The sequence below is a fragment of the Physella acuta genome, unplaced genomic scaffold (genome assembly GCF_028476545.2).
Source record: "Physella acuta isolate Inbredline_101_S28 unplaced genomic scaffold, ASM2847654v3 ptg000464l, whole genome shotgun sequence".
NCBI classification, from domain to species: Eukaryota; Metazoa; Mollusca; class Gastropoda; family Physidae; genus Physella; species Physella acuta.
The window spans coordinates 153,809-181,226 of record NW_026731983.1 but is presented as its reverse complement, the minus strand read 5'-3'; the positions used below and the strand labels follow the sequence as shown (position 1 = coordinate 181,226).

Below are 27,418 nucleotides of genomic sequence, written 5' to 3'. Positions count from 1 at the left end.
TAGGCACTTGTCAAAACAAACACGGGTACTGGATGACATTCTATTTGCCACTGTGCTACACACATCCATTGGCGGATCTAGAAAAAAGCCCACCCGCAGAATTTTTTTGGGGCCCCTATATATATATATATATATATATATATATATATATATATATATATATATATATATATATATATATATATATATATATATATAAGCAGCTCCCTGACATATTTGATTGAAAAGCTTATGTCGTTACATTAATGTACTAAGTTTAAGTCTAGGACAAATGTTTCAATAGGTTAGACACAGAGATCAATATTGGTGACAGGTTTTAAAATATACCCGCGTAAAGCCGTATACAGCATAGTTCGATTATTTTAACCGAATTTTTAGACAAAACTAAACGCTTTGTACTAATGAAAATCGTAACGTAAAAAAAAGCGTAGTAGAGCAAAATACTATACGACGTGTAGGACGCTAACTTCCTTGGTTAGAAAGTGCAAACAAAGTCGTATCGTGATATAGAGAACGACGCCACGGCCGAGAGATCAATGTCGAGCAAAATTCACGTTTGACAGGTGCTTTTGTTGCTTCGGGAAGGGGAGCGAACTCAGGTGAACTCCGTCTACATTCAAGGGACAAGACTCGTGTACCGGCAGTGAACTGGTGTACCTTCTACATCAAGGGGCATAACTCCTACAGGCAGGGAACTGTTGTGCCTTCTAAAGCAAGGGACAAAACTCTTGTATATTATACAGCAAGGGGCATAACCGGAGGATAGGGAGCGAACTCTGGTGCAGCGTATACAACAGGGGACATGACTCGTGTAAAGAAAGGTGATCGATCACAAGAGAAATCACCCGATTCACTGGGTTGAAATGCACAGGGGGCAGACAATAGGAAACGGCGCAGTAGGGCTGCGGGGGTTTGTGGGTAGTGGTAGGGCACTTGGACTGGTGGTGGTATCGCCGCTGTTGGTGGTGGTAGTGTCGGTGGTCTAGCGGCTTAATCTGGTGTCAAATTACAAGTACATCGCCTTATGTTTACCTACACTTCTTTTAATAAAGTGGTATTGTTTTAACTTTTTGCGCAGGTAAGACATTATTTGTCTGGTCTAGTCTGGGTGGAAATCGGAGTACTTAGTCTTTTGTTTACCTAATCTAGAGTGGATTTAGACGTACTGTAAGTATATTTTGTTTGTCTAAACAGCTTATGAATAAGAAGTAGGCCCATTGTTTTAACTGCACAGGTAAGATCATCTGACAATACTGGGGTTCATTTAAAAATGTGGGGTTTTTGTATTGATTTTTTTATGTAAATTTAGAAGTATCTTATTTGTGCGTTTATCTTATGTGTACTTTAAATTATCGTGTTTTTGTTTGATTATCTTATTACGTAGATTTAGAAGTATCTTATTTTAGTTTGATTATCGCGTGTTGGTTTAAAAGTATGTTTTTTTTTGTTTGATTAATCTTTTGTGTAATTAAAGTATCGTTTTTTTTTTGTTGCTAAATATAGTGTGGATTTAATAATATTGTGTTTTTTGTTTCTCTTAATAATTTTGGAAATTCTGAAAAAAAGTTTTTAACTTTTTGCTTAAACAAGAATGTGACTACTATATTTTGACCCGAGCAAGCATATTGCTAAATTCACGTGTATTAGCATAATCTATTTCTATGCTATTAAAATGCTAAGTGATTTTATATAGGACGCTAAGCATAAATAGAGATTAATCGATAAACAGATTTTATCGAAACATTTCTATTTGTATTTAGTTAGCACAACCAAACTTCATACCTATGGCCGGGAGAAATCTTGAATAACCAAAGATCAAATGAATATTTTGTCTGGGCAATCAATCTCTAAATCAATCAGATTGGGGAAACCTTGTATTTGAAGTTGAATATATTGTTGATACTATCAAAACCGAGCAGCATTCTAGTTTGATATTCCTATAACCAACGTGTGTACTAGTTTGTATGGGGGAGGGGGGAGCTAATACTGGTATATATTATACAATTATTATTTTCTATAAAATCGTTATAAATGTTTTATAGTCTAGGTGTGTAAAGCAAATTCATTTTTTTATTAGTATAATATGTGTGTGATTTCTTGTTGTGTATGAAGTATTGTGTATAGGTAAAAAAAAACCTTGTTTCTCTAACGTGTATGTCGCGTGTTCGTTTTCACCTGGACGTGACGTTAGTCACGTGATGGGGTCTGTCAGTCACGTGGTGGGGGTCTGTCAGTCACGTGGTGGGGGTCTGTCAGTCACGTGGTGGGGGTCTGTCAGTCACGTGGTGGGGGTCTGTCAGTCACGTGGTGGGGGTCTGTCAGTCACGTGGTAGGGTTCTGTCAGTCACGTGACGGAGCTCTGGAGGAACTAAAGTTAGAATTTTGTCTACTTTCACTTTCTTGTTTCGTCATATCAACTCTAATGTTATTCTCTGCTGACCTAGCGTGTTTTTTTTAACTCCCCAACCAAGAGAACTTTTTAAAATAATCTCTATGGGATCACATACGTATGTATCAAACACCTCAGCTGAATCAACTACCTTGCAGCATACATTTACCAGTTTAGGTAACGTATGTGATTTTGGAGAAAGTAAATATGTGTACAACTACCAGCATCTGTTGCTAAGTTCATTTGTAAAGTCCTTTTTCAGTGACTGACCTAGAATACTTAAACACAGCATAGTCAGCGTACACAAAGCAATTAAATAAAATAAAAATTTTAAAAGTCGAACAAGGCGCAGCTGGTGTTTATGGTAGGTGATTACTGGTCACGATCACGTGGTTTGGTGTAAGCGACCTGTGTTGATGTTTTTCTACAACAACCAGTTTTTGCGACTGTATTGGTGAATACCTGCCTATTGCGTCTGTAACTATTTCTTTCTGAAAAACCTGTCCTTTACACCTGTAACTATTTCTTTCTGAAATACCTTTCTTTTACACCTGTAACTATTTCTTGGTGAAAACCTGTCCTTTACACCTGTAACTATTTCTTTCTGTAAAACCTTTCTTTTACACCTGTAACTATTTCTTTCTGAAAAACCTGTCCTTTACATCTGTAACTATTTCTTTCTGTAAACCTGTCCTTTACATCTGTAACTATTTCTTTCTGTAAACCTGTCCTTTACACCTGTAAATATTTCTTTCTGTAAAACCTTTCTTTTACACCTGTAACTATTTCTTTCTGTAAAACCTTTCTTTTACACCTGTAGCTTTTTTTGTGAAAACCTGTCCTTTACACCTGTAACTATTTCTTTCTGAAAAACCTGTCCTTTACACTGGTAGACCTAACTATTTCTTGGTGAAAAACCTGTCCTTTACACCTGTAACTATTATTTGGTAAAGCACCTGTCCTTTACACACGTACTTATAACACAACATATTGTTGAAACACCTCTCCTTCGCACCAATCTGTTTACCTAACTACATCATTACTTACTTGAAATGACCTGTCCCTTTTATTCCAATACTATAGCGCCAACCTGATTGCTCTAAAACTTAACGAGGTATACTGGCTTGGTGTTAAACTATTCTACACAACACAGCAGAGGCAATAAATAACGTGTAGGAATAGGACTATTCCTGCAAACAGTTCTTCTCTTGGTTTGAGGCTACATTTAAATCTACGTCTAATAAATAAATTAATGATTGATAAATGGGGGAGGGGGGGGAGTCTGCGGTCCACACCAGATAACACCATTACTTAATTATTGGGGGGGGGGGGGAGGGCGACACAAAGTTATAAAATGTACTATCAAAGCTATTTTTTATCAAGTTAAAATAATGAGATAGTTGAGACATGAAACCAAAATACAAAACTGTTGGAAGGAGTGGTGTGACACACTCCATTACCACACCATTGACACGTGACCGTGAGACAACATGGGCGGCATCATTGTTAGTTCATGGAAGCGGCGTGGTCAAATGGTAGAGCTCAAAACTTGTGGACTGAACGCCTCGAGTTCGGATTCCATGCTCTAGTCTGTAGGGTATCTCCGAATCCACCCAAATATTATATCTATAGTGTCCATTAAATGTCAAGGTCATTGAATTCTTGTTCATCTTTTGGACATGAACGGGTTGAAAAATGAAGATGACAATTATTTAAACACATCTGTACACAAACCACTAGAGCGTAGCTGTGCGACTGTCGGTGTGTTCTGGTGTCTGTCTCACACTCTGACCACTTCCGTCATGTTCTCCTCAGGTCGCAGGCTGGAGGCAGATGGCCAACGTGGCAAACACACCTGAACCTGTACGATGCCTGTCCAGGGGCGTCACCCACATTACGCTACCTGGGCCCCTCCCTGATCAACGAGCTGTCAATCAAAGACCGTGGACGTCACACAGGGCGTTCCCGTCTTCCCGCTTTATGAGGACGGCGTCGAGAAGGTAGGTGGAGCTTAATGTTAATTTTAGAATGGTGGGTGGAGCTTAATGTTAATTTTAGAATGGTGGGTGGAGTTTAATTCTAATTTTAGAATGGTGAGTGGAACTTAACGCTAATTTAAGAATAGTATGTTGAGCTTAGCGCTAATTTAAGGTTGTTTGGTGGAACTTCTCTAATTTAATATGGTGGGTGGGGCTTAAAATGCTAATTTTAGAATGGTGGGTGTAGCTTCCCAAATTTAAAGATGTTGGGGGTAAAGTCGTGGTTGGGTAGGACGCCAAATGGTTGGTTAGAAGAAATTCCCGAGTTCGAAACCCCAGGCGGATAAGGCTCATTAACTGGGGACAGCAACCTCAGGAGAGGAAACTACGATATAAAACAATTGTGAAATCCATTGGGCGGTGGCATTAATAATTAATATTAGAGATCTATGAATGAATTTTAGGTGTTACTTGGTCAAAAACAATATAATTAAATTTTTAAAAGAACGTCCAATATGAGAGACCAATAACTCAAAAATCACCAACACACACAGAAACACCAACCCTTACAGAAACACCAACCCTCACAGAAACACCAACCCTTACAGAAACACCAACCCTCACAGAAACACCAACCCTTACAGAAACACCAACCCTCACAGAAACACCAACCCTCACAAAAACACCAACCCTCACAGAAATACCAACCCTCACAGAAATACCAACCCTCACAAAAACACCAACCCTCACAGAAATACCAACCCACACAGAAACACCAACCCTCACAGAAACACCAACCCTAACAGAAACACAAACCCTCACAGAAATACCAACCTTCACAGAAACACTAACCCTCACAGAAACACCAACCTTTACAGAAACACAAACCCTCTCAAAAACACCAACCCTCACAAAATACCAATCCACATTAAAACATTAACCAACACAAACACCGACCCTCACAGAAACACCAACCCTCACAAAATCCACATTAAAACATCAACCCACACAAAAACACCAAGTCACTCAGAAACACCAACCCACACAGAAACACGCAATCACAGCTATACATACTTTGCATGTAAGGGTTGCGTCGTTTAACTGTGTGTTGCGCCACTGAAGTCTTGTAGTCTATAGCAATACCGTTGGTACCACTCAAACAACGCACCAGGTATGCAAATGTAATTAAAGGTAACGTCAACACACTGCCAGTCTAGGCGACATGCAGCAATCCATCACCTACGGCAGGTAAAACAGACACCTCACGCAACGTAACACTTAACACCTAATCGCACCTGTATTTTAGTCATTAGCGGCTAATTGTATCTATATTTTTGTGATTAGCGGCTAAATTCGTTATTTTTGTGATTAGCGGCTAATTGTACTGGTATTTTTGGAATTTTCGGCTAACTTACCTGTATTTTTGTAATTAACGGCTAACTTACCTGTAGTTTTTGTAAATAGCGGCTTATTGTACCTGTATTTTTCTAGTTAGTGGTGTTTTGTACCTCTATTTTTATAGTTTAAAACAGTACACCATATGAAGTATAAATCTCGCAGCGACAAACTCTTGTTGTGGTGTCACACAAGAACAAGAAAATAAAACGTCCGAGAGCAGTAGCAGTAGAGTTTATCATTGAGATATTTGTCTTAGACCAGTTTACTCTTAATTGTTCTGAAAGCGAAACGTCTAACACAAAAGAGTAATACGACCATTATTTGATCCCAGAAGAAATCGTAATTGTTAAAATGCGACGTTATATTTTACTTTTTTTTCTTTGATTATAAAATCCATACAAACCGCTTCATAATCCAAGCAACACAAACTTTTTTTTATACGTCTATCAAAAAGCAGTTTCCCCAAATCGCATTCGTATTGTGTAAGTGCTAACGTCCCTAAACGTTCTATGTACTAGATACTACAGCGTACACCTGGAATTTATGCATGTCAAATTTTTTAACGAGTAGATTATTGCCACGAGAGAAAGTGTATTTTAGATAAGACTAGTAATGTACACATACATATCTATGAAACAAGAAAGTCTTCTCTAGCTTTGTTAAAGATCGATATGATATTAATGTGCACTGATTTTAAATCGATAATTTTTTGTCATAAAATATAACAGCTAGCTTATTTTAACTGTGAAATAATTGGGTACATAACTCATTTTGAAGTCTTCTACAACGTTTTCATGTTTGTCTCCCCTGACAGCAGACTAATAATAGAACAACCTGAGGTATCTGATAATTTGAGGCTATGAAGAATATACTATAGGGGGAGGGGCGCTCGGGTGGAGATTAGAAAATATGATAACACATCTAGGAGCTACATAACTCCTCGTTTTTAGCTAGAAGACATATTAGAGTTTAATTTTTTTTAAACATTGCTTTTGTTTGTGTTAAGACCGTAGGCATGATATGTATCAGATACGGTCTAATAGCGTTAAGACCGTAGGAATTATATGTATCAGCTACGGTCTAATATATTAAACATGAACATTTATCTAACCTTCACACTATTAATTTTGTCGATATAGAATGTAACTACATGGTAGGAAATCGTTGAATGTCGCTTGGTGTCAGATTGTGTGTGTTTATATGAGTTACTGGGTTGATCGCAACATTACGAATGATTGGTGTGGTGACTAAGATAACAAACACAAACCTATTCTTTACTGTCTGATTGTTTAGCAAACATCTAGAATGTTTACTAATTCCTGAGCCGTATGTAAGTAGACCTTACATCTTGTAAAGACGTATAATTATGAGAGCTTTTCCGCTAGAATAGAACAAGATAGTTAGACTTCTTAATTGGGTGAAAACAGTAGCATTTAATTATTTTAAGTAAATAAGATTTAATACAATAAGGTAGGTGATATGGGGTAACCTATTGCCGTACTTGGTAGACGAAAGTATAGTGTCCAGCCGCCTTTCCCTAACGTGATTCAGGTACCCACCAGAGCTGGGTGGACTCATGGACATCCTACCGACACGAGCCCAATATATCAAAACTTACAGCTAACCCGTAAGTCTCGAGTTCGAATCCGGGTTCAAGTCAGTAGACAGTCCATGATTCCACCCAACTCTGATGAGGACCTAACTCACGTTAGGGAAAAATGAAGGCGGCTGGGCGTAGTGCTGACCACTCCTCATATGCCGGGGTCACAGAAACAAGTAAACTCTACTTCACTTGCCCTATAGACCGACAGGTTTGAAAAGGGAACTTTACTTTACTTTTTTATCGTTAAAATGTATTTATTTGCATGGCATCTTTTTTCTTTGTAACTTAAAAAAAAAGGTGTCACATACAGTGTCTAAAAGTTTAAAATGCTTGTTGGAGAGCCGTCTATAAATAGAACAGATTGGCAAGAAAGTCAACTACCAATTGAGCTCCTGTCAATGATCCGAATGGGTCGCAAATGTTAGCTTAAGGATTACACCCGACCCGGTCCCATTGATAATCCGTGCTGGCGTCTCATTGATACCGATCGGCCGGTATCGATAACGTTTAACGGTGATTGATACTATAGATTTGGTCCGTGTGAGGAACGCACCTCTTCAGTGCAGGTTTATTACTGCTTGAGTTGTCGACCGTGGCTTATTTGCAACAAAACAGTACAACTTTTTCAATGTGGAAATTCTAAAAGTTGTGTGTTTCTTTAATGAAGAGTGGGATTAAATCACACGGCTGTTTTTTAATTAAATGAATCACATATTGTATGTTAATTCTAAGAACATTTTGTTCAGGCGATAAATATTGAGTAGATCAAAGGGAATTTTCGATTTTAATTAATTTATAAATGATTAAAAACATGTTATAAATGAAACTTGAATTATATTGATCGTACTTCATAATCTTTCAATACATGAAAATCACAAAGATTTATTTCGATCAATAAGATTTCATTATTTCTTTACTAACTGCATTTGTCGTCAATTGCATCAAAATAATTGTTTCTTTTGTGTGGAAATCTATGTAAACATCACACTAAATAAAATGTAAATGTAAAATGTAAATTTAAAAATCAACCAAGAAAAAAAAATGAAATATCACCACCCAGATATAGCCAGTTTTCCAAACTCTTTTATCCTTTGCGGATCAAGGTAAGGAAATGTCTTTCCACAACATTTTAAAGAAATTCGTCCCTAATTCTTTTACAAATTATTTTTATAACTTGTTAGGACAATATTACATTTGTGATTTTATTTTAGTATGATTAACAAGAGTTTTACAGTAATTAAAATGTGAGAAAAAATCAGTATAACGGTAATTTAAGTTAAAAACAATCATTTTTATAATAATCTAAGTGCGGATGGCATACATTTGACATAATTTAAGTGTAGGGTGCCCAATAATTTTACAGTAAATAAATAAAGTGTAGAGTGCACATTAATTTTACAGTAAATAAAGTGTAGGGTGCCCAATAATTTTACAGTAAATAAAGTGTAGGGCGCCCAATACTTTTACAGTAAATAAAGTGTAGGGCGCCCAATAATTTTACATTACTTAAAGTTTGGTTCAACAAGCTCACATTCAAGTATTTAAAAATGGCGTTCGTCTATTGAAACAGATCTACCTACACCCTTCATCCGTATACCTTTCATTTAAACCAATCTACATGCCATATATCACCATGATTGATTCCAAATAAATCAAATCATTGATCATGCATCGATAAACAGGTGCTTGTATCAATACACTGATCAGCGACCCCACATATTTCACCTACCCCCCCCCCCCCCCAGCAGTGTAAACAGCGGGATATCAACACTATATTAAAGCTTTGGTGTACCCGGGATAAGACATGTACACCTGATAAAACCCAGCAAAAAAAACATTCGTAAAACATACAATATTGTCAACATTTTTACAGGCGAGCTATTTCTCTGGTAAACCGCGCGGCGGTGAAAGCCTTTTAAATCATTGAATGGATTGTTTTTTTTTTTGTGTGTATTGCTTGATTTTATGTGCGTTTTTGTGTGTTTATAACGCTTCATTTCATATTGACAAAACACAGGTGTATAAATGAAGGGGCGGGGGAGGTTTTTAAAACATTCTAACTGTAAGCTTATAGACGGTGTGGTGCGACTTCTAGACTAGACGGCCGGATAATGTTGTACGATTTTCTAGACTAGACGGCCAAATAAGTTGCCTTGCTTGTCTAGACTAGACGGCCAAATAAGTTGCCTTGCTTTTCTAGACTAGACGGCCAAACTTGTTGCCTTGCTTTTCTAGACTAGACGGCCAAACTTGTTGCCTTGCTTTTCTAGACTAGACGGCCAAACTTGTTGCCTTGCTTTTCTAGACTAGATGGCCAAATTTGTTGCCTAGCTCTTGAATAGACGACCAGTCACGTTCTAAAGCTCTAATGGGTTACATACACACACGCCGACTCTCTTTTCAGATGAACGGAAAAAAAATGATTGTTTTATCATCTAGCTAGATTAATTATTGGTCATATAAGCTGATTAGCTCTAGCTCTTCTAGATTGTCAAACACACACTATAAACGTCAGCTAAAACGACTATCAGATATACTACAAATATCAGTTTAATTAAAGTATATTAGATATATAGGCCTAACAAAAACCCGCTTAAACATATTTATTCATACTTTATACAAATAACTACGATTGTATATACACTGAAATTCGTCTCCGAATAAAATAAAAAGAATGTTTTTTTAAATCAATTCTCTAACAATGGTTTTAACTACTGCAACGTGCGTATATAAAGCTTTAATTAAATAATAAAAAATCAATTCTAAAATCAATATCCCTTTTAACCCCCACATATTTACTGCCCTCATCTCGATCTGGCCAGGGGAGAGAATCGCCTCAGTTGTTTAATGTCCAGACTCCCGAAAGAAACTACTTCCGTGTTTCATTTCAAACGAGCTGTTAGGCCCAGGTCAATGGGCGCGAACACTGTCATACGCAGCACGTGCTATTTGCAGACGATCGAAGTTTTATGTCTGCTGCTATTGACTGGGGTATTTCCGTGGCGGAAGTGCACTGATGTGTGACACGTGGTGATGTTGTGTGATGTTTTATTGGATGGCGATGTTAGATGATTGTTATTCCAAGAAAAAAAGAACTTGTTTGTTCATGTTGAAAATTTAAGGCTAATCTCCCCTGATGCAGTGGCTAATGTCAATTGATTGGGTATCGATCTATGTCACGGTCTGTACATCATGTTTCTATAGACATCACGTGATGGGGGCTGTGTTCACACTGGCATTTATACAGGTGGGTCGTCACGTTCTGTCCAGGTGATCTAATTGGACAGATTTTAATGTACTGGCATTTATACAGGTGGGTCGTCACGTTCTGTCCAGGTGATCTAATTAACCAGATTTTAATGCTGTGGCATTTATAAAGGTGGCTGGTAATGTTATGTAAGGTGATCTAATTGGCCAGATTTTAATGCACTGGTATGTCTGAAGTTGATCTGTAGAAAATCTAATTCAATTTTAACTTTTTCTTTAATGTCGGCATTTATACAGTTGAACGCTTTCAGTCTAAGTATGTAATTTTAATGTTGGTTTTATTTTTTTAAATGTATTATCTTCTTTTCAAATAAGCATTACAGATAGACAGATAAAACATTAATTACAATTATCTATGTTTAAATCTCTAGAACGTGTATACTTTAAAATAATCTTGATAGGCAGACCAATACAAGCTACTGAGTAAAAAATTTTTTGAATTTCTACTTCAGTCCAAACTCCACTAGTAACAATGAGATTCTAACCCACTCAGAAATGTCACAATATATTGTGCTTTTATTCCAAGTTCTGGGTGAGTCTGAATAAAAAAAATGCTTCTATCGTGGATGTCAGGATGGGGATGAGTAGTAAAGATAGCCGATTTGATCTCAGAACCCGCCGGAAATAGATAATGAACGGAAATTTTTCAAAACATGAAAATCCGGAAGTAGCTTTAAATTAAAGCTTTAATAGCTCGTCAGCTTCTTATCCTGAATGGACTATAGAACAACTTTATTAAAAAAAAACTCATGCTTAGCTCTGGCTAAATGTTGTGTTATTGGTGATTTAAGGGGCAATTTGGACAAATAAATTTTGTAAAATATCATTTTGTCTGAATTAATAAGGGGTGTTTATTTGACATTTTATTGTTAGTCAAAGCTCAGTAAATACATTCGAAATTTCTTTTTAAAAATGTATAGTTGTGTATTTATTACAATCTTCATGCATAAAATTGTTGTGTCTACTGCTTGGTAAGGGTGCAATCATGAACATTTATTTTGCGATAGATCTAATTATACTCCATCGCATGCAAGTTCATTTGTTCAAATTGGTGTTACCATTGTCCCTACTGTTGTTTATACTGTCTAAATGCCACGGCATTTGAAATGCCCCTACAATCTGTACACCTTGTCTGTTTATATGCCCCGACGATTTGCTTACTGCTATAGACAATATGCCCGCTAGTCGATAGCACCATACACATCCGATATGCCCTGTCAGTCGACATGCCAGCTAATCAATAACATAAGTCAATATACCCTATCATTTTATATGCCCTGCCAGTAGACATATGGTAGCTAATCTATAGCAACAGTCAATATGCCCTAAAATGTAATATGCCTTGTCAGTATACATGCACCAATCGATAGCACCAGCCAGTCAATATGCCCTGTCAATCGATATGCACGACCATTCGATCTCCCCCCCCCCCCCCCCCGTATTTGATTACAATACATCAAAGCGGCGCCGTGAGACAGCACTCAACAAGTTTCCACTGGGATCCAATTAATTCTCTCCGCGTCAGCAATGATCGCTGATTTACTGGACCATGTGGGGGACGCTTCTCTCCCTTTTCCCTGCGGGATATACGAGGGTTCGATCACTCCACCAGACAGGGGAGGAAACCAACAGCCATTTTAAAGAGTGATACAAGGGTCGGACATTGCACTGAGTAGACAGGGGACAGAACCCAGAGACATTCGATCCACTGGTGCAGGGTTAGTTCACAACACTGAGTTGTCAGGGGAGGATACTCAAACCTTTCTTTTCAAACCACAGCAACGTTATTTCGTTGGATACCGTGCCAGTTAGGGGAGAAAACTCACTTTTCTTTGTTATTCAGTGATGGGCTATATATAGTTTATAAATTATAGGTACATCTAGTCTGTGCACAATGGATTATTTCACGCTACAAGTTTAAAACAGAAATGTAAGTAGTTTTGTATTTATATATAATCCTATGTTATCTGAATCCGCTGGATCTATCTTGTTTTGGTATCTTAAGGAAATAGTCAAAACAATATGGATAGTTGATATAAACTAAATTGAAATATTTATTCAAAGTTTTTAGTCAGTGTTAGCTTAGGGTTAGCGTCCTTCACGACTGAAGCGATGTGATACGATACCAAATGATTAAAAAACAATAATGAGATAACGTATATAAACCTTGCCCAAATCTTCTAACATAAAGAAAACCCACAGAAAAAAAATAATTTACTTGGAAACGTAAAGCGAAGATGTGCTATCGGGATAGTGCAAAAGAATGAGTTCGCCTAATAATAATGTCAGTACCTCCTACAAACTCTAGCCCAAATAGAACTCGAGACCTGCTAGATTGTAAAATTCGCTTTACCATGCTACTAAGCCGTATAATCTTTAATATTTCAATACACTTACAAGTAAGCTTAAGATCCTAATCTACTGATCACAAAGCGATAATGTGTACGTGCTTAAACGAGAAATAACAGGGATTATAAGTAAATAAAGACGTATTATTGTTTTCAAGCTTATGAATGTTTATGGTCATCAAAAGCTTAACTCTGCTGGAGACCCACGGTTAGGAGTTTAATCTGTAGCTGAACGTTAGGATAATCCATTAATGAACGGTTAAAACTCGGCTTAAGATTCGTTCTTGCTACAGCAAACACAGATAGCGCAACGCTAAACAAGAAGGATATTGTGGACTAGAAGAGTTCAAGAAAAAAAATATTAGAAAACTATGGTTGACTGTTGGTTACACTTTCAGGGGACAATGTCTTGTTGGTATTTCGCGTTTCTTTATATCAGGAACGGTAATATCAGGGAAGGTAACTACTAGCAATATCAGGAACGGTAACTACCAGCAATATCAATAATGATAACAACTAGCACAATTCCGAGCAATAAATACTATTTATGTCCGTTATTTTAATTAAATTGTGCCGACAACTACCTGGAAGAAACTGAAAACTTCCATAATCATATTTTAGTTATTGCTTTTTTTTAATAATTATATGTAATTGAAAATCAAAACCTGTATTAAAGTTTATTTTCAGGCCTAATAATTTGATCCGCAGCTGCTTATTGATAGTCAAATTATGGTCTCATACGCCAAACTTTAAAAAAAAATTCGTGCCAAACTGTTAGTATAATTTTTTTATCATCATAATTATAAGTTTGGAAAATACATGCATTTTTAATTAACGAAGGTTGCTGTTTACATAGCAGATCTTAGAGTAGCCAGCTGCATTCATTTTAAAGTAACCGTAGTTTAATCTGATTTCATAACCGTACTATGTCCACACCTACAGTTTTGGGTAATATCTTGAGATTTGGTGCCGTTCTCGTCAACTGTTAATATCAAGTAACACTAGTACAGTAACATAATGTAACAAAACGTATGAAGTGTGATCTTCAAGGTTGGACCTTGCTGTTCATTATTTACCCGATGTAAACAATGTAGACAATACATTTGAGAAAAACTAAATAGTGTCACGCTTCTAGTTCTAACAAACCTTTAAACCATAGTAAAAAAAAATGCTCTTGATAACCACCGATGGGTAACTCAACTGTTTACAAACTAACCTGTTTACCAATCTAAACATTGTGTTTATTGTATAGCGAGCGTGGTTAGGTCGAAAGGTACCAGCTAAAGTGAACTGTGCTAGGTAGGTCTAAAATAACAACACGACCGAGGATTCGATCACAGAGTTTCTTCCAGGCATCTCTTCGGGGGGGCGAAGCCCCCCCGAAAAATTTTTACCGCCCCCCCGAACGAAATCAAATTTATATAATTTACATAGAAAATATATACTTTTAACAGTGTCCGCCCCCCCGAAGAAAGTTTACCGCCCCCCCGAAGGTTTCAAGTGCCCCCCCGGAGAAAAAAGTCTGGAAGAAACACTGTTCGATCACGTTATTGATATGACTGAGATTTCACTACACTTGGCGTTTACCTGTATCGGTGATTAACGATTGGGGGAACTACGTGTGTATAGATCTAATAGTAAAAGTGGTGTTGTGTATTGTCGGCAGGTGTAGTGAATTATATCAGAAGAGCGGAGTTAACTTTAGTAAAAGTGTTGTTGTGTATTGTCGGCAGGTGTAGTGAATTATATCAGAAGATCGGAGTTAACTTCAGTAAAAGTGGTGTTTAGTTAACGTACATCGATGTTTAGATTTAAATCATACACTATCGCATGTTGTAAAAATATATTGGTTATCTTAATCAACAACCTGTTTTTTCTTACCCAAAACACACGGAGAATGATTCTTCTGTTTTATTGACATCGACTTACAGAATAATAGTGTGACTATAGAATAATAGCACTATACAGAATAATAGCGTGACCAGCACTATACCTAGCTGCCCTAGTTTTTCTATAGTGAGTCAGGTACTCGACAAAAGCGAGTTTAACTGAAGGAAGTCTCACTGGATCAAGCCCGGGATTCGAACCCGAGGCTTTCAGGTTAGCACGCTGACCACACCGGCCCACATTGTATTTTATACTCCTGCCATATCGCGTGTTGCATCTGTATTACTTACACATGCACTTCTACACCATCACCACACTTCAAAATAAAACCACCTCATCACCCACATTTTACCTTTCGTGCACAAGACACAGAGACCTTATGAAGGGATAGTATGGTCAGTACTTTACCCAGCCGCTCAAAACGAAATCAGTTTGAATTTATCAAACAATAAACATGAGAGAATAACCATAACTGACTGTCTGATGTCTGACTACTTGAGGCAGATTGTGTGCGCTATATCGGCCGTTGATTCCGATTTAAGTCTGTAGCCTTTGTCCAACCAAAGCTATTTAGCCTCATCTGCCCGTGGGTTTGAACTCGGGACATTTCGGTTCAGCAACCAGGAGCTTTACCGACCCGACCACAATGGTAGATCCCCATATAAAACAGTTTATATTTTCTTTATTTCAACCAAATAAATTTCTTCAACAATAGTACATATTATAATATACATAAATATATCCCATGATTTATTTCATGATTCATTTATCATAATTAGAGTAACTTATTACTTCAAATTGAAGTTTTTGGGTACAGTTAATTAAAACCTTAATTCAAATCTGTATTATAGGTTTTACTTTTCAAGCGCAGTAACATACAAGGAAGGAAATATAAATGACTAAATGTCACCCCATATGCTACCACATTCAAATATTTGTTCTTGTATATAAACATTGAGAACCATTTCTTACATTCAACAATAAGTCTAATCCTGATAACCGAAGGCTTATCAACCAAGATTTGAAATTCAAATTAGTGGCACTGCGTCAGATCAACCAATAATTAAACGAGTTATCAAAGAGCAAACGTCAAAAATCGAAGCGAGATTGTATCGATGTGTGACAGCGATTGATTGGGGAAACGTTTCCCTATTGGGGATCGTCTGTGTTTGCACCTGGCTGGGGTATGCAAACAACAGGTGAAGTCAGCCTATGCCTGACTTAAGTCAACTAATGCCCGACATAAGTCAACTAATGCCCGACTTAAGTCAACTAATGCCCGACTTAAGTCAACTAATGACCGACTTAAGTCAACTAATGCCCGACTAAGTCAGCTAATGCCCGATTTAAATCCGTATATGCCCGACTTAAGTCAGCCTATGCCCAACTTATGACTGGAGTCATCCTCGACTAACGTGTCTAAAGTCAACTGGTCTAACTCCCGAACGTCCTTTGACTGAGAACAAAAATGATTGTTTGGATTTTTTAAAATATTAATTTTAAGGTGTGGTAGCAGAGATCTAACGAATGTCATTTTAAATATCTTGTTTTGGTTACTGTTTGGATTAACTTGAGTTAGGGTTACTGTTTGGATTAACTTGAGTTAGGGTTACTGTTTGGATTAACTTGAGTTAGGGTTACTGTTAGGATAAAGTTGTGTTAGGGTTACTGTTAGGATAAACTTGTTAGGGTTACTGTTAGGATAAACTTGAGTTAGGGTTACTGTTAGGATAAACTTGAGTTAGGGCTACTGTTAGGATAAACTTGAGTTAAGGTTACTGTTGGGATAAACTTGAGTTAGGATTACTGTTAGGATAAACTTGAGTTAGGGCTACTGTTAGGATAAACTTGAGTTAGGGTTACTGTTAGGATAAACTTGAGTTAGGGTTACTGTTAGGATAAACTTGAGTTAGGGTTACTGTTAGGATAAACTTGAGTTAGGGTTACTGTTAGGATAAACTTGAGTTAGGGTTACTTTTAGGATAAACTTGTTAGGGTTACTGTTAGGATAAACTTGAGTTAGGGTTACTGTTAGGATAAACTTGAGTTAGGGCTACTGTTAGGATAAACTTGAGTTAAGGTTACTGTTGGGATAAACTTGAGTTAGGATTACTGTTAGGATAAACTTGAGTTAGGGCTACTGTTAGGATAAACTTGAGTTAGGGTTACTGTTAGGATAAACTTGAGTTAGGGCTACTGTTAGGATAAACTTGAGTTAGGGTTACTGTTAGGATAAACTTGAGTTAGGGTTACTGTTAGGATAAACTTGAGTTAGGGCTACTGTTAGGATAAACTTGAGTTAGGGTTACTGTTAGGATAAACTTGAGTTAGGGTTACTGTTAGGATAAACTTGAGTTAGGGTTACTTTTAGGATAAACTTGAGTTAGGGCTACTGTTAGGATAAACTTGAGTTAGGGCTACTGTTAGGATAAACTTGAGTTAGGGCTACTGTTAGGATAAACTTGAGTTAGGGCTACTGTTAGGATAAACTTGAGTTAGGGCTACTGTTAGGATAAACTTGAGTTAGGGTTACTGTTAGGATAAACTTGAGTTAGGGTTACTGTTAGGATAAACTTGAGTTAGGGTTACTGTTAGGATAAACTTGAGTTAGGGTTACTGTTAGGATAAACTTGAGTTAGGGTTACTTTTAGGATAAACTTGAGTTAGGGCTACTGTTAGGATAAACTTGAGTTAGGGCTACTGTTAGGATAAACTTGAGTTAGGGCTACTGTTAGGATAAACTTAAGTTAGGGCTACTGTTAGGATAAACTTGAGTTAGGGCTACTGTTAGGATAAACTTGAGTTAGGGCTACTGTTAGGATAAACTTGAGTTAGGGCTACTGTTAGGATAAACTTGAGTTAGGGTTACTGTTAGGATAAACTTGAGTTAGGGCTACTGTTAGGATAAACTTGAGTTAGGGTTACTGTTAGGATAAACTTGAGTTAGGGCTACTGTTAAGAGAAACTTGAGTTAGGGTTACTGTTAGGTTTATATTGTTCTTGGGTTACTGTTAGGATTAAATTTCAGTATTGGTTACTGATATAAGCTTTAAGCCCGTGTCTAAGTTTCCTCTAGGTTGTAAATAACAACATTAAGTAATACAATTGAACATGGATGGACCAGATGTGTCCAAGAGGCCCGGGAAACTTTAATCCTCCCCCCCCTAACCCCAGCTTGATGTAAACTCATGCGATAAATCATTTTTTTTTTAAATCCAATAGACATAGACCTGAGTGGGACGGTGTGGTCTAGCGGTAGAGAGCTGGACTGCTCACCCGTAAGTCACGAGTTCGAATCCGGGTTCAAGTCAGTAGACCGTCCCTGAGTCCACCCAACTCTGATGGGTACCTAACTCACGTCAGGGAAAGTAAAGGCGGCTGGGCATAGTGCTGACCACACTATCTCTTCATATGCCGAGATCACAGAAACAAGTGAACTCTACTTCACTTCACGTTCCTGGTAGCCCGCCGGGTTTGTTTTAACCTCCACTGGCGATCCAGACCACATCTGCAATTAAACAAAACAAATATAATTGTATAAATATTTACTGTACAAAAAAGTCTTTAGCTGTGGTTTGATTTATATTTTTCGAACACTGTAATGTATACTATAATATATTCTAGTTCCGGGGATCGTCTCTTCTTAATCTTCTGTAGCCTAGAACAGTGTGTGAGATCAAACACAAGGCCAATTTATGTTTCTTTTTTTTTTTTGCACATAATCCGTCTCTTACTCAACACTACCCTACTATACACTACTTCGACTGCTTCCACTATTTCCTAACAATACTCTATCTCTATTCTCACTACAACTGCTATTTACACAAAACTTTCTCATTCTGCACCTGCTAACTAATCCTCAACCTTCCCCTACACACTTCAATGACCTAATGCTATCTCCCAACTCCCAAGTGACGCTTCAGTAGTCAGCTGACCGTCTCACGTGACCGGTCCGTTGGTGCCACTGCATCTATTGGTTCCGCTTGACCAATTTTCTAGCTGACCTATGCTAATTTACCTCTCGCTTGTCCTTCACCTATATTTCAATCGTGCGTCACCAAAGTATGAATGAATGAACTTTGTATTTCAAAGGTAACTTACATACAAATCTTTTTCATTGATTGATTGATTGATTGATTGATTGATTGATTGATTGATTGATTGATTGATTGATTGATTGATTGATTGATTGATTGATTGATTGATTGATTGATTGATTGATTGATTGATTGATTGATTGATTGATTGATTGATTGATTGATTGATTGATTGATTGATTGATTGATTGATTGATTGATTGATTGATTGATTCGTTGATTCGTTGATTCGTTGATTCGTTGATTCGTTGATTCGTTGATTCGTTGATTCGTTGATTCGTTAATTCGTTGATTCGTTGTTTCATTGATTAGTTTATTTATTCATCTATTTAATTATTTTAAGTATTTGCTTGTATTTAATATAATAATAAGTAGATAATTAATAGGCCAATACATTTTATGCATTAATTTTTTGTTACTTCGTTAACATGCAAACTTAATGTTACAATGCCGTAAGTCAGTATTTTGCAAAAGTTTAGACACATTGCTTGCAGTGATTAAAAAAATTGAATGCTTTTACATTGAATATTAATTCGTGCATAAAAATTCTATTTTTAAAAAAATAAGGGGAAAAGACCTTACCTTTATGTTTCAAAATGATGTATAAAATACTTAAAGGTTTTATTGTACCAACATTTTTATAAAATAATTATTTTTTATTATAATAAATATGAAAATGATTTACGTTACATGAATATATATGTTTAAATATTATTATTTATAAAGAGTACAATTATTAATAGGTTTGAGAGTTAATAAAGAAACAAGCTACATTATAAACAATGTAATTTTTAAAATATGTAAATGAGCATTTAACTGCGCTGTGCGATTTCCTTTGCTCTTCTGGATCAATTCTATCTTCTACTAGGTTTTTATACTCTATGTCAGGGGTCGGCAACCTGCGGCTCGCGAGCCGCATGCGGCTCTTTTGCGGTCAAGATGCGGCTCACCATTATGTATAATAACTATATTGTAATTGACATGAAGTTGCGTGTATTATTTCATTTTCAAAACTCATCAAATATCATAATGTAAACAAAATCAACTTTAAACAAAATTAAAACACTTATCAGAGAACATTGAGGATATGTGCAGTAGAAAGTATACGGACAGCTGACAGCAGCTTGGGCACCAGGCCCAGCCCCACAGCCCCATGGCAACAATCCCATGCTTGCCACTGCCCAAGTGCCGACTTTTTCGAATGTTTTTAAATGGGAATGTTATTTTATTCAGAATGCATTTCCATGTGTGTCAGTAATCATAAATTTGACGTGAGTGACGTAGTTTTTTTTTTAGTTATTAGCCTACTACTGTTGAGCCGGGTACTAGACTATGTGGTACCAGTTTACCCTGCGTTCAGTGGGGTGGAAAATAAGCCTGGTGATAGCCGAAGGACAGAAGCGACCGATACAAGGTAATCGAACCGATATTCAAACCCGGTAGTCGGAGTTGGCCGTGTGAGGCCTGCTATGCTAATGGCAGACACCTCCTGAGCCGGTGATATCCGTAAAGAAAGAAAAAAAACGTTAACAGCTTCTAAAGTGGATTGGGATAGTCCTATAGTTATACTATTAGATTACTAAATGTATTATTCTAGCAAAACATGTGTATGTTTTTATATGAATAAATATTATTTCATTTTTAAAACTATTTTAAATAACAAATCACATTTATTTACTTAGTCCTAATCAAATAATAAAATATTAAAATAAAAATGTTAGTGGCTTTTAAAAAACTGGGAAATTTTGAAAATTGTAACTTTTGGCTCTTCCGTCTCAAAAGGTTGCCGACCCCTGCTCTATGTTTAAGTAAACCATCTTAAATGAATGAAAGTAGGCTACAAGTAAGAAAGAAATATTACTATTGTAAATCTGTATCAGTCCTCACAAGCCGATGATGAAAACTGTAATACTAAAACGAACACACAACTGACGATGTAAATTACATGTCTGAGGCGGCGGGGGGGGGGGGGGTGAAAGCAGACTAATGGCACTCACTAAATAATGAGTTGTAACATGTTTTAATTTAAAATAAAAGCTAAGAATTTAAAAAAAAAATACTTGGTTTATACTCAACATAACATTCCAGATGCTTATAATAAGTAGGCTATAATACTATTTTTCTTTAATCCCAAATTCATTTCAGCTCTCTTTAAAAGCCCAAGCCCCCTCTTTCCACCACGCCGAGGAAAAAAAAAAATCCCTTGAATCACCATTTCATTACACATTTGCATTTTCAGGGTTTTTAAAAAAATAAAATTGTAAAATTAGACGTATTGTATTAGATCTATGTATAAGTAAACCCACTTAAATGAATAAAAACAGGCTATAAGTAAGAAAGAAATATTACTATTGTAAATCTGTATCAGTCCTCACAAGCCGATGATGAAAACTGTAATACTAAAGCGAACATTTAAGGCATCTGACGCTGTAAATTACATGTCTGGGGCAAAAAAAAAAGAAGAAAAAAAACATTATATAAAGATAAAGGTAGGACGAATTGAGACATGTTCAGTTCCTTGTCTCATTAGTAAACACTCCACCTATACAAACATCCAACTCCCACTATGTATTTCACATTCCCGTTTATAAGGGACATTTACTAAAACAAGTTAATAAAAAGTCTAGTGACAATTTAAGCGCAATTTCCTTATGTTATCCATAACAATTTTAAATCGAGATAAATCATATATTCAGCAAATAAATAATGCAACACAATAATATAGTACTGTAGTGTATTATGTATAATGTAATTTAAAAAAAAATTGTGACCGAACGAAAGGATATTTTTGAAAACTTTCTTCGGCAATATTATTCTAAATTATGGCAGAAATCGATTGGTAAATGTTTCAAGTCGCTAAGTGGTCTGGTAGCCTAGATATGGGCCAAAAACTGCATTTGTTCGAGGTTTTTTTATCTTTTCCGGGAAATCCAGGAAGGAATTCCGGGAATTTTTTGGGCCCACAACCATCCTCGGAAATTGCTTAACATATTTGCTTTTGGAACTAGTCCTCGATATTGCTTCGTTGAGGAGGAGATACGACTTAAAGCTGCGGACACACATCCACCCATCCAGAAATAACGAATTAATAATCGCAATTGTCAGTATGGAAATTGCGCTAAAAATGTATGGGAATACATTTCTATATTTACCCTCCATCCCAGTATTTAGCCCAACAGATGAATTATCACCTTCCCCTTCTATATTACCCTCGGCCAAAAAAAACTGTCTTTGTACATTACAACGATTACTAATCGCTCCTAAACTTAATACTGTTAAGGTTGGGATGGGGGTGAGTTTGGGTAGGGATTAAGGTTAAGGTTAGGGCTATTGTTCAATACATGGAAACTATAAATTCAAGGCTGCTACACAATAACAAACTTTATCCCAGTTGTTGAGGGGTTGTTATCTTCACTCTTCGTGGAAGAATTCTATTTTTAGCCGAGTGTCAAATTTCTCAGAATGTTTAAGTATCCCCTGAACGATAAAGTGGAGAATTATTCTAAGACTTATGTGATTTAGGAGGTAAAGGAAACTTTAATCTAATTTTTTAAGACATTTGTAGGAGTGAAAAACAAAATGGAATTCTCCAGTTTAGTTAAAAACCATGTTTTTATTTTACCTTGAGGCGACATGTCCTCAGGTGGAAACTTTGCTTCTGGTTGGATAACAATGTTGTTGTATCACAATGTTTATCTTTGTGTTACCAGATTTTGTTGTATCACATTGATTGATTGATTGATTGATTGATTGATTGATTGATTGATTGATTGATTGATTGATTGATTGATTGATTGATTGATTGATTGATTGATTGATTGATTGATTGATTGATTGATTGATTGATTGATTGATTGATTGATTGATTGATTGATTGATTGATTGATTGATTGATTGATTGATTGATTGATTGATTGATTGATTGATTGATTGATTGATTGATTGATTCGTTGATTCGTTGATTCGTTAATTCGTTGATTCGTTGATTCGTTGATTCTTTGATTCGTTGATTCGTTAATTCGTTTATTCGTTTTTTCGTTTTTTCGTTGATTCATTGATTAGTTTATTTATTCATCTATTTAATTATTTTAAGTATTTGCTTGTTTTTAATATAATAATATTTAGGCCTAGATAATTATTAGGCCAATACATTTTATGCATTTATTTTTTGTTACTTCGTTAACATGCAAATAGACTTAATATTACAATACAGTAAGTCAGTATTTTTCAGAAGTTTAGACACATTGCTTGCAGTGATAAAAAAATGGAATGCGTTTACATTGAATATTTAATCGTGCATAAAAATTCTATTTTTAAAAAAACTAAGGGGAAAAAACCTTACCTTTATGTTTCAAAATGATGTATAAAATACTTATATGTTTTATTGTATCAACATTTTTATAAGATAATTTTTTTATTATAATAAATATAAAAACATGAATATATATGTTCAAATATTATTAATTATAAAGAGTAAAATTATTAATAGGTTTATAGGTTTAAGTGTTATTAATGAAACAAGCTACATAATAAACAATGTAATATTTTAAACACGGAAATTAGCTTTCATCGTTATTGAAACGATCTAATGTGTAATTGTATTAATTTTATTTTCTACTGTAAATCTGTATCAGTCCTCACAAGCAGATGATAAAAACTGTTATACTAAAGCGAACATTTAAGGCAAACTGACGCTATATATTACATGTCTGAGGCAAAAAAAAAAGGAAAAAAAAACCCAGTATACTAGATTCTATAGAGATAAAGGTAGGACGAATTGAGACATGTTCAGTTCCTTGTCTCATTAGTAAACACTTCACCTATACAAACATCCAACTCCCACTATGTATTTCACATTCCCTTTTATAAGGGACATTTACTAAAAAAATGCATGGTAATACACTTCTATATTTACCCTCAATCCCAGATTGTATCACAATGTTTATCTTTGTGTTGCCAGATTGTATCACAATGTTTATCTTTGTGTTGCCAGATTTTGGTGTATCACAATGTTTATCTTTGTGTTGCCAGATTGTATCACAATGTTTATCTTTGTGTTGCCAGATTGTATCACAATGTTTATCTTTGTGTTGCCAGATTTTGGTGTATCACAATGTTTATCTTTGTGTTGCCAGATTTTGTTGTATCACAATGTTTATCTTTGTGTTGCCAGATTGTATCACAATGTTTATCTTTGTATTGTTAGATTGATGGAGCGGTCCAGCGTCGAGTCAAAACGACCCAAGGTCGCCTCGTTCTGGCTCAAGTCACGTGACACGGGCGGGGTGGAACTGGGTCACGCCGAGTACATCGCCCGTCTGACGTCACTGAGGGACTCGTTGCTGGACCAGGAGCAGGCAAGCATTTTATTTTCTGACGTCATTAAAAGTCACGTGATGCAGGACAGCTAATTATGTATCGCTGTTCACCTTTTGTAATCTTAGCATTTAACTTATGTTTGCTGATGTTGTTTAAAATAATTTATTATATAAAAGAAATTTAAAATATTTTAAGTTACCCTTACGAACCTGGAGGTCCATGGGGCAGACGAAGTAGAGTTTGCCTGTTTCTGTGACCACATCATATGAAGGAATAGTGTGGTCAGCACTATGTCCAGCCGGTTTAACATTCCCTAACGAGAGTCAGGTACCCATCAAAGCTGGGTGGACTCAGGGATGTTTATCCCTGGATACGAACTCAAGATTTCCAAGTTAGTAATATTACGCTCTAACCTTACGACCATACCGTCCCATTAATTGTAACAACTACAAAAACAATAATAATAAAAGTAAAAAAAAATGTATATTGTAATACAAAGTTTAACTATGAGATCAGACTGATTATGATCATGTCCACCCCCCCCCCCACTCCCCCCCCCCAGGTGTACTTGGCCCAAGCCCTTGACCGCTTACGACTCCACTCACTGACCAGCAAGTCCAGCTCCTACCGTCTCAAGTTTACTGGCGACGACACTGTCAAGCGGTCAGGCCCTGTAGCCCAGGGGCGTAACCTGCTGACCACAGTGGAGAAGTTCCGACAGATGCGCCCCAGGCCCCACTACCCCACCATCGCCCCCCTACAGGGCACGCCCCTGCTGGAACAAATCCCAGTCAGGACGAAACAAATCCCGGATACAAGTTCTCACTTTGGTGCTGACCCTAGGCAGAGCAGGGAGATAATTCAACATACACCAAGGTCAGCTAACTCTAAGGTAATGATCTCCATCGAATATAATACATTTAGTTTTTACACTATATTATAATTCAAAATATAGTCTTCCTTTTTAACATTCCCCACTACGATTCTTCCAAGAAATCAGACTGGTTACTTTGTATTGTAGTAATTTAAGAAATGAGTCAAAGGAATTGATTGTAGGACTTGTTAGGTTTCGGGTTAGGGATTTGGTTAGAGCTGACATTCACAAGATGTATTATTTAACGGTTAATTTCTACCAACTTAGTGCAGTCGTCTTTTCGGTAGCATCCGTTTTTTTTTAATTATAATACTTTGCTATAAATATTATTGCAAACTACTTAAATAGATGTAATGGATTCTTGTGGGTCGGCGTGGTTGGGTTGGTAAAGCTTATTGTTGTTCAACGCAATGTCCTGAGCTCAAACTCACGGGAAGATCCGGCTTGATAGTTAGGGACAGCAACCCATCTAGGAGAGACAACTCTAAAATCAATCAACTGATGCTAGCACGGCAACAGTGTGACGTATGGCCTTCCAGTAAAGGTCACCAGGCTAGGGCGCTAGAGTTCCTAGATAAACTTCAAAGGGGAGGTGTTCGTGACCAAGACGAGCCACCTAGATGGAGGCATCCGGCAGTGGTTGTTCAAAGTGGAAGGAGAGGGCGCCGCCTTGCGACACTTAGCCCTAGACCAGAGGCGTAGCGAGGGGGCGGGGGCGGACCGCTCCGGGTGACACCATTAAGAGGGGTGACACCAAGGCCAAACAAATTAAAATAAATAGATAAAAATTTGAGGGGGGCGGGGGGTGCAAATCGAAAGTTTGAAGGGGGGGGTGCAAATCGAAAGTTTGAGTGGGGGGAGTGCCGCACCGGGTGACACCCGACCTCGCTACGCCGCTGCCCTAGACACACCACATAAATCTACCCCTACGACCTAAATAAGTGTTACTGAATTATTCATTTTTTTAATATTTATAATGGATTCATAGTGTAAGCATTTTAATACTGACGTAAACTGTTATAAACAGTTATAAGCACAACACCTGGTTAACGATACATGTAGGTACTGATCCTTAGATTACGTTCACAGTTTTAAATCGTACCCCGTTGTGTTACAGCTGGATGAGACTGTCCAGGCAAATCTCCAGAGGCTGATCCAACCGACTAGCAGCATTCCAAACGTCGGCAGGAAGTCGGTCAAGGTCCAGGAACAGCTGGAGGTCAGGCCCAGACAGCTGCCCCAGCTGAGGTCACGTGCCCCTAGACCGGCAGGACGGCAGATGGTCAGTCCATATCTGCCAGCCCAAAGTCTGACCACCCAAGGGTTAAGTCCCTTATCCTTATCGCCATACAGCGTTTATACAAGTTCAAACCACGCTCTACACGTTAAAAAGGGGAATAACCAAGAAAACACTGACTTGGAGTTGTCTCAAAACTTTTCTTACGATTATTACGTCAGCCGTGGGAGCTTGAGACGTCAGGAGAGTGACGACGATGATGACGTCATCGACACGGACAAATCAAGACACGACACACACAGCGAGCGTAAACTGAGCAGGCGTTACAACACACCAAATACGTCATTCCGCCAGTCCCTCCATTCCATCCCCCACACCTCACAGACTGTCAAACCCCTGATCGACACCCTTCCCACCCCTAGGGTACTGGAACCCGAGGCTAGAAACACCATCAGCGTGTTTCTACCCGACCAGTCGAGTCAGGAGATCAGCGGCTTCACGTTCTACAACTCTGACCAGGATTCAGACGACGAAAGGGAGTTAACTCCCAACCATGGTGATAAGATAACTCACGACGACGACCCTGTACAATCACGAACAAAAACTCTGACACAAGATGACACTGATAGTTTTAAACACAATGATTCAACATTGCATGATGAGTTAAACAAACAATCACCCACACATTTAGAGAACTATTTGTTTTCCAATGTATCGAAATCGAACATGGACGCTCCTGATATTGTACTTAAACCTGCCACCCCTCTACCTGGGTTCAACCACTTAACTCATGAGGAAAGGGCAGATAACGCTTTCGTTCAATCTGTTCCAAACTTGACAAAAACAATGAAGCAAAAAGAACTTAGAAAAAAAGAACTGCAAAATTTGTTCGAGGATGTCAAAGAATTGACACAAAGAGTTGAACACATTCAAAACAAAGAATGATTTTAAAAACATCACATATATAAACCTGTATACCAGAGGCGTAGCTGCGGGGGTGGGGGGGGGGTATATATGTCC

General features: G+C 37.2%; 1 protein-coding gene across 2 annotated transcripts; it reads left to right on the top strand.

Moving 5' to 3' along the window:
• The first annotated feature begins 939 nt into the window (after positions 1-939).
• Positions 940-27,418, top strand: LOC131943650 (uncharacterized). 2 transcript variants are annotated; one of them, XM_059303854.1, is made up of 5 exons: positions 940-1,078; positions 4,205-4,389; positions 24,175-24,325; positions 24,850-25,179; positions 26,279-27,418. In XM_059303854.1, exons 2-5 carry the CDS (start codon positions 4,223-4,225, stop codon positions 27,341-27,343), a joined length of 1,713 nt encoding a protein of 570 aa, XP_059159837.1. In that variant the 5' UTR covers positions 940-1,078; positions 4,205-4,222; the 3' UTR covers positions 27,344-27,418. The 2 variants fall into 2 exon arrangements, with proteins under 2 accessions (XP_059159837.1, XP_059159838.1); XM_059303855.1 differs by lacking the exons at positions 940-1,078; positions 4,205-4,389 and adding an exon at positions 12,298-12,566 and having other exon boundaries at positions 26,279-27,416.